Source organism: Simochromis diagramma, unplaced genomic scaffold (genome assembly GCF_900408965.1).
Source record: "Simochromis diagramma unplaced genomic scaffold, fSimDia1.1 OVJJ01000302.1, whole genome shotgun sequence".
Lineage (NCBI taxonomy): Eukaryota > Metazoa > Chordata > Actinopteri > Cichliformes > Cichlidae > Simochromis > Simochromis diagramma.
The window spans coordinates 10149114-10156765 of record NW_024386792.1 but is presented as its reverse complement, the minus strand read 5'-3'; the positions used below and the strand labels follow the sequence as shown (position 1 = coordinate 10156765).

Genomic DNA, 7652 nt, shown 5'->3' with positions numbered 1-7652 from the left:
AATTGCTGTCAAGATGTGATGCTGAATTCCCCTCAGGTTTTGGGAAGGCAGTAGCCTTCTTCATGGATTCATATTGAGATACAGTCAGGCAGTGCGCACTCGGCAAGAAATCATAATAAAGGAGAAAAAACTCATTTGCATTTATTTCAGGTTCTTATTTGACTTGGAGCTGGGATCAAAATTCAGGATGCAATTTATTTTCATGGACAGTAAACTGTGGAAGTGCTGCAAATGAAATGTATTTGTTTGATCTGAAACTGGTGTTTCTTTGTGTTTCAAAATGCTCTACAGCCACACGGAGAGGAAATAACATGAGATGCGAGATCTCACAGAGTGTTCTTGACCAAATAAAGACGCCGGCAGCAATATTGCCATTGAAATGACCTCGCTTTGGCACGAAAAACACCCAGCTTGATTCCTATGCAGAATTTCTGACAGGACAGCGAGCATCACGTCTGAGGAGTCAGTGGGAAAAAGTGAGAGAAGTAAGAAGGCAAAAGGATTAATAGGGCTGTCTGAAGAAAGAGGGAGGACTTCTGAGGAAGGTCACAGCCCTGAAATCAAGAGAATACCTTTAATATTCCTAATCCTGGTGGTGTGGCAGTGGGGAGGAGAGATGGGGAGACAAGTGCATGAGATATGATGAGATTAGGGCTGAGGAGGGATGGGGGGGGGTTGAAAAGGGATGGGATGAGCTTCTGATGGCACAGCAGGTTTGGCCTCCCCTGGGGAACATGGGGGCATAAGAGGAGGGGCTACCACCACTTTGCAAAGGACAAAAGGAGGGAGCAAGAGTATGTCTGTACTTATATTTATGTGTGTGTGTATGTAGCCTCTGCCTGCCACGCTTTCTATAGTACCACCCACGGTGACTAGTCCCCCCCCTTCATCACTGCAGTCAATGTCATAGCTGCCAATCGAAACAGCTGCCGGCCAGTGAGAATCCAGTCTCTCCCAATGTGAACCAGTCAGGTCAAAGCAATGGCAAAGCAAGCTGTGTCCCTATGAGATGCATAGTTAACCAACAGTCCTGTTAATATGTCACTGGACTCTGGTCTACACCGAATGACAACCACTGAGTTTGACTTGTTTGATTTAGCAAGTTGATGCAAGCGGACAACTGGATTTACCTCCTGAAGGAGAATGACTTCAATCAATTATTTCTTATTGTATGCGTGCATGTGTGTGAACATGTTTAGACATCTTTGTGAGGACAGAAAATTGGCATGCTACTATACTTGTGGGGACCAGCAGTCACTTATGGGGACAAAATGCCTGTCCCTAGGAGTTTGAAGGCATTTTTGAGGCTCAAAATGTGGTTTTAGTGTTAGGGTTACAATTAGGTTATGGTTAGGCTTAGGCTGAGGGTTAGGCATTCATTTTTGATGGTTAGGGGTAGGGTAAGCAGCTAGATTATGTGAACTAGATGTCCTCACTAAGATATGAAATTGTGTGTTTCGTTTAAATACTGGGGTTGGAAAAAAGAAATTCATTTTATTAATGAATAAACTTGATATATTTCTGTCATGTTCTTGGCTTTTACTTATTTTATATGTATATATATATATATATATATATATATATATATATATATATATATAGTTTAACTCTGATCTATGTTGTGGATATCTCCCAGAATTTGAACTTTTCAGTCACCCATTTCAGAAATATGCAAATATTATGCACTTGGTTGATGTTCGGATATCTTTTAATGATCCTAAAGTTGGAAAAAATATCTCACTGTCCCGCTGCAACCAAAAAAACCTCCTTGAGATTGGTTTGGTTGATAGCAGTTTAACGGTTGCCGTTGTTTTGATGGAAGATGCTGTCTTGCTGCAAACACTCATCAAGCAGTAGTGAAACTTGTAAAAGTGTGATCCAAAACGAAATGGAGAGCATTTGCCTTCACCTTTTGATAGCAAGCATCCCCCTGCAACCACTTGCAAACTGGTCAGGGAACACAATTTTTTCGTAGTTACCAGTGGTTACCAGTGTCACCAGTCTCCAGACCTATGTGACTGAGGCTTCAGCAGCTGATTTCTCAGCAACCTTTTGCAACCACTCACAACTCATTGGGGTGATACTCATTTTCCCCTAACGACGGGTGGTTGCCAGGATGTCACTAACTTGTCTAGGCCTGGGTGATTGGCTCTGTAAGCAGATTTTTAGCCCATTAGCAGGTTCTGCATATACTTGTAGAACTGGAGTTGTGTCCTGTGACTTTGCTGACCCATTTCTTTATGGTCAATGTTCCCACACAGACACTACCACCCACTAACAACGTGATCATCTTAGGAGCTTTATCAAAAATGAAAAAAAAACAACCTTATGGAGTCTTTCTAGTCACCCCTGCAAATCCATATGATAAATGTGAGTGTTCAAAAACAAAACCAACCAAAAAAAGGATATTTTTTTTCAAACAGTGAATTTTTAATTTAATTAATTTGTGTATTTTGTTGTGCTATGTCAAAATTTGGGATTATTATCTAAAGATAACTAAGAATTTTGAAATAATATCATAGAATTTAGAGCTACAGATGGGGGAAAATATAAATAAAATAAATTCAGTGGTGGAAACAATCTTCCATGACATGACCTACTGTACTGCCACACAAAAGACAACTCAACAAAAAAAGACATCTGTCTTGGTGTCACCAGAAGTTTAGTCTCAGCTGAGTCGCTTGGATAGAAATCGTATGGCTCTGGCACTGTCACTACAGCTGATGAGTGAGGAATCAATCACTGACTTTAATACAACCAGGACTATTTTCTGCTTTTCGTTGCTGTAGCTGCTTAACAACATCTTTTTTTCCTCCGGGTTTTATGACTGAAAAATCCACATTCGGGGAGATTTATTGACTAATGTGGGTGCTGTTAGATCAGCTGTCAGAGCTGCGATGACACTGTTGTTGCATTGTAAGAATCACTGTGAGTTACTGGTACTTTAATCACCTTTATTTATTTGTAAAAGGCTTTGTAAAATCTTCAAACCCTGTGTTTGCCCGGGTAAATAATAAGACTTCTGTTAAATGCGTTGCAGGGAGGGAAACTGAATCTAGTTTTAGTGACTCATAGTAGGTCAGGGGGATGTTGACATATAAAACTAAAGGCACTGTCCTTGTTTTCAGCTGGTGTGGTTCAGGTTCAATAATGCCTCAGAAGGATCAAGAGAAAAAGACAGAAATAAGGAAAGGCTCCCGCTGAGGCGCACGCTGGCAACACAGCAGGTGAGCCGTCATAAGAATCTTTCTTTAGAGTTGTGTATTCACAACTTTTAAGGTCTACAAACGTGAAAGGATCCACTCTATTACTATTTCAAAAAATCCCAGAAACAACAAATATTGAGAAACTAACAGCTTTGTTCAGGGTTTATAGTTATTGTATGTTTATAGAGCTATATATTATGCCTCACACTGCAGATTTGGTGCCTTCAATCTGTTTGCTAGTAGACACTACACAGTAGCAATGAAGCGCTACACTCAGCCACACATACCCAAAACAAAAAAGGAATCCAAACACTCGCAGATGATGGCCAAAAACAACACCGCACACCTTAAGTCTTTTTATAATAGAAGAAAGCTTCGACACTAAAATCTTCAGTGTGAATAACTGAAATCGCTATTGACATTGTGACTTCTCTTTCGCTGATTACTGTACAAGTGTGGTGAGGACAGAATTGAAACTGAAAAAGGTACAGGCTAAGGAAGATATTGCCCTCTCACAAGATCAATATATCGGCCCCTCAGACATTTGGGAAGGGAAAACACACTGATTTCAGATCTGTGCTGAGGGGCGAATCTGTCCTTGTCTGTCTGTACGAGATGGGTAAGGCCTCAACCCTGGTGTCATGCATTGTCACAGCGCAGAACTGATGTGGCAGACAAACAAACGAAAAAAATAATAATCAGGTTTACTTTTTTTTTCACGAAAGCAGTACTTTTATAGAAACAATTTCAGGATTTTAAACAAGCACATGTTTTGACACATACTCAAAACGGGGAAAAGCAGAAGAAGTACTTAATGGTTCTGAAAGGAAGCTGAAAAAGTAGAATGTCACCTTAAGAAGATGATTGAGTCTCTTTGTGCTTTTGTAAGAAGTCAGCCGATCCACTAGGGGGGCCCATCTTTGGGGAGTTTAAAGACAGAGATAGAAAGAGAGGGTGCCACTGCTTCCTGTTGGTCTTTGGCTGATGCTCGACTGGATCAGCAACACGGGGGATACTCCTCACATTGGGTCTGATCCAGTCTAGCACCAACCTTCGTTTGGACACTTAGGAAGCAAAATAAAAACACAAAAAACTTATTAAGTGGCACCTTTGTCAACTGATACCAGGCAACAAACTATAAACAGGAAAATCGCAATCTGATCACACTTATAAACAAAGACTTCTTATATTGAAAGATTTTTCAGAATTCATATTTCACTGCATCATCGCCGTCGTCATCATCACTATTCTAGCACAACAGCGTGACACTATTATAAATCATTACAGGCATTCACTCTCATCACGGAGTGCAGCACAGAAAAGCTTCTTAATATATTACTCTGTGTCTCCTCCATTATAAATAGCTCTTGATCAGGACTAAATCTTGTCTGGGGAGGTAGGATACCACCGTCCTGTACTGTAACACAACCTGATGGAACCGATTTTGGTCCGATGCGAAGATGAGTACTGTTTGTTTTACAGTAGTGGGCTCAGATTTTAGGCTGTGCTTTCCTGAAAGGTCTCTCTATGTCTTGGTCAGTGGCTTTCAAACCAACTCAAATGCAAGTGTGAATGTAAGGCATGGATGTATTAAAAGAGCTGGGGCCTCATTTATACATTTTTATTATGTTCAAAGATTGGTTAATTACTTGTGTTTAATTATGTGACGACCATTGTTTATAAATCTCGAACCAACCTAAATTGACGGCACCTGTAATTTCAGCAGAATTGTGGGTTTAAACAGAAATAACCGAGGACCAAAACAGAAAAGAAAACTTTTTTGAGGACAAGCTCTCTTAAGTAGATTAAGAGAAAATAAAAGAGAATCCAAATTTGCCAGTGAATCTGATTCTGATTAGCAGGAAAATCATGGACAGTTCAGACTTACAAATTAAGATTTTACGAATGTAACTTCATGTTATAAATGAGGCTTTTGGATGCAGCGATGTCATTCAGCACGTCCTTCCAATTTTTCTAGTGGTCAAATTCAGTATTGCAGCCAAAAATACCCACACCTCAAAAAACGTTTTTCCCCCCATTTCCTGAAAAATAACAAAGAGTCATCTGTAGAACTACTAATGTTTCTACCTCTGATAGGTTGGCCCGTAATCGTTCTGTCATGAATTTATCTGTAGGCGTTGACATCCAGTATCCAGCTCCTCTTAATACATCCACTATGTGAGGACACAGTTTTCTTGCTTGACTTCAACTACTAAAACCCCACCCCTGAACAGCAAACATCCAGTCATGGTTTATTAACTATCTTTAGGCGTGCCAAGTTTTGGATTTTTCTACACGCTGAACCCGTGTGCATGGTGCAGCAGTAGAAATCACACACAGCATTTAAGGAGTCTTATCTTCTAAACTTTTTCCAATCCTAAAAGTAAAGAATGAAGAAATGAGGTGAGATGCAAAAATGCTCACTAGCTTACATACTGCATAGTGCATTGGTAACACAAAAGGATTGGATAGTTGACAGTTGTGTGATAGTTGTGTTTGTCGTAAGCAATCCGCTGCTTTAAAAATGACTAGAAATTCAGAGCATGTGTACTCTGCAGAACTGGAAAGCTTGACCACTATAACAGTAACAAACGGGACAGGGCGAACATGCGTGACCCTGAACGCTCCCTTTGAAATAATGTTATTTCATTTGATGAACATTTCTGAGGGTTCCAGAGGAAAATGTGTTGAATCTGTGGCAGAACGAATAGAATGGTAACGATATGGGTGATTTTGGTCAGTCAAAGTTAGGATGATTGGATTGTCTTTACTTCACTGTAGCATGGCATAGAAAATTGATTGATTAATGTGCGGTCATAAAAATAGCCTACTGTTTGAAAAAGTTGATTTTTCTCTGATCAGCTTAAATAATTTCATCAAAAATATTCCCAACTGGAAAACCCAGAAGGTCACAATACAGATAGTTTTAATGCTACACACAGTCCGCTGACTTTTGGTTTATGACTGGTTAAAAACTAGACAGGGATACGAAGGCTTGATAGTGTGGGAGGGTCCAAATTTCCAAAATCTACTTGTTTACATAATCAGTTATTGACCTTGACATACCTGTGTCCTCACAGTATTGTATACCCAAACAGTATTGTGCTGCAGCTCAGGAGTGTATTCGTTGGTTTAAGTGTCACTCAAAGAAAATGCAAACTTCACTGATGTCAAAGATTTGAATTCTTCTCCTCTTTGCAGTCCAAGCGTAGGCGAGTTTGTACTGAGCGGTTCCGATGCTATCCATCCCTCCCTCATCTCCTTCTCCTCCTCACCCTGCGACTTCCTGTGTCTACACGAGGGTGTCAGTGGCGGTCGTAGGTGGAGGCTGTAGCGGTGGCAGCAGGGCCTGCCCCTCGTGATGTTGCACTGTAATAATATGGCGATCCTGGAGGGGGGGAAAAGCAAACACACAACTTTTTTAAGTCACTTAACTGAAAAAAATATGAAAACGTGATGTGAATCCAGGTTCTTTAACCTTGGGCTTTTTTCTTGTCTACATAATGAGATTATTAAAACCTGTAATTTCTGCCATGTAAGAGCTGAAAGCAGAGAAAATACATTATTTTAAAATGGTGTCTGCTGAGCAATTTACAGGCAGAAACAGAGCAGCGATGGGATTTATCTAAGAGCTGTGTTTGATGGAGTCCAATAAAAGGTTTTTTTGTCTCTACTATTAAGGCCTAACTAACCATCAAGCATGATCGCTGCATGGTTAGTTATCAAGTGTTTGTATTTCCCATTCAAGCTACAGTTGACCACAGTAATCTGCTAGTGACCAAAGCAATCACAATAAGATTTTGGGTGCCACGCCCTCTTTGCAACCGATTTATCCTAGCAACTGTCAGAAATTACTCGCTAACTGCTCAGAGGTTACCAGGCGGTCACTTATTCCACTGTGATAACAGGCTAAATGTATAATAAAAGAAGTTTATTAAATGTGTAATGAAAGACGTTTTGTGATATTTAAGGATTTTTAGTGTTTAAAGTTTTTGAATCATTTCACATGAAAAAAGAATATTGAAGAAACTGCTTTCATTTGATCCCTTCAGTATATCTGACAAATCCTGATTAGCAGCTGTAAACCAGGTAAAACTGAAAGTGAACTAAGCAAGAATGTAGGCAATTATTCCTCTGTGGGCAGGAAAAGTACTTTCTCTTTCAAATAAGTTTGACTAATCTGGAGATTTGTTAATACGATTGTCTTGTTCTTTTGCTCATTTCTCTTCCCCGTGGACTTCTGTCGCAATGTCATCACACTGACAGATCGCAGCAATTAACTTGGTCAGAATAATTTTTTTTTATTACAGCTAGAACTGATGTTTAAAATGACAAAAAAACAGCAAGACGGCTGTAATAAATCTGAATTCTCCCTGAACAATTTACAGCCTACTTAAATATGGTGTAAATGTGAAACGAGCAGCTTCAATTTTCTGTTGAGATTAT

General features: G+C 39.7%; 1 protein-coding gene across 4 annotated transcripts in view; it reads right to left on the bottom strand.

The window, feature by feature from the left end:
• Positions 1-1971: 1971 nt before the first annotated feature.
• The window catches only part of pax5 (paired box 5), a 53391-nt gene continuing 47710 nt past the window's right edge, over positions 1972-7652 (bottom strand). For all 4 annotated transcript variants that reach the window (XM_040024346.1, XM_040024348.1, XM_040024347.1 and 1 more), the window contains exon 11: positions 1972-6594. In XM_040024346.1, coding sequence (XP_039880280.1) covers positions 6512-6594 — 83 coding nt within the window. In that variant the 3' untranslated portion in view covers positions 1972-6511. The remainder of the gene's footprint in view (positions 6595-7652) is intronic.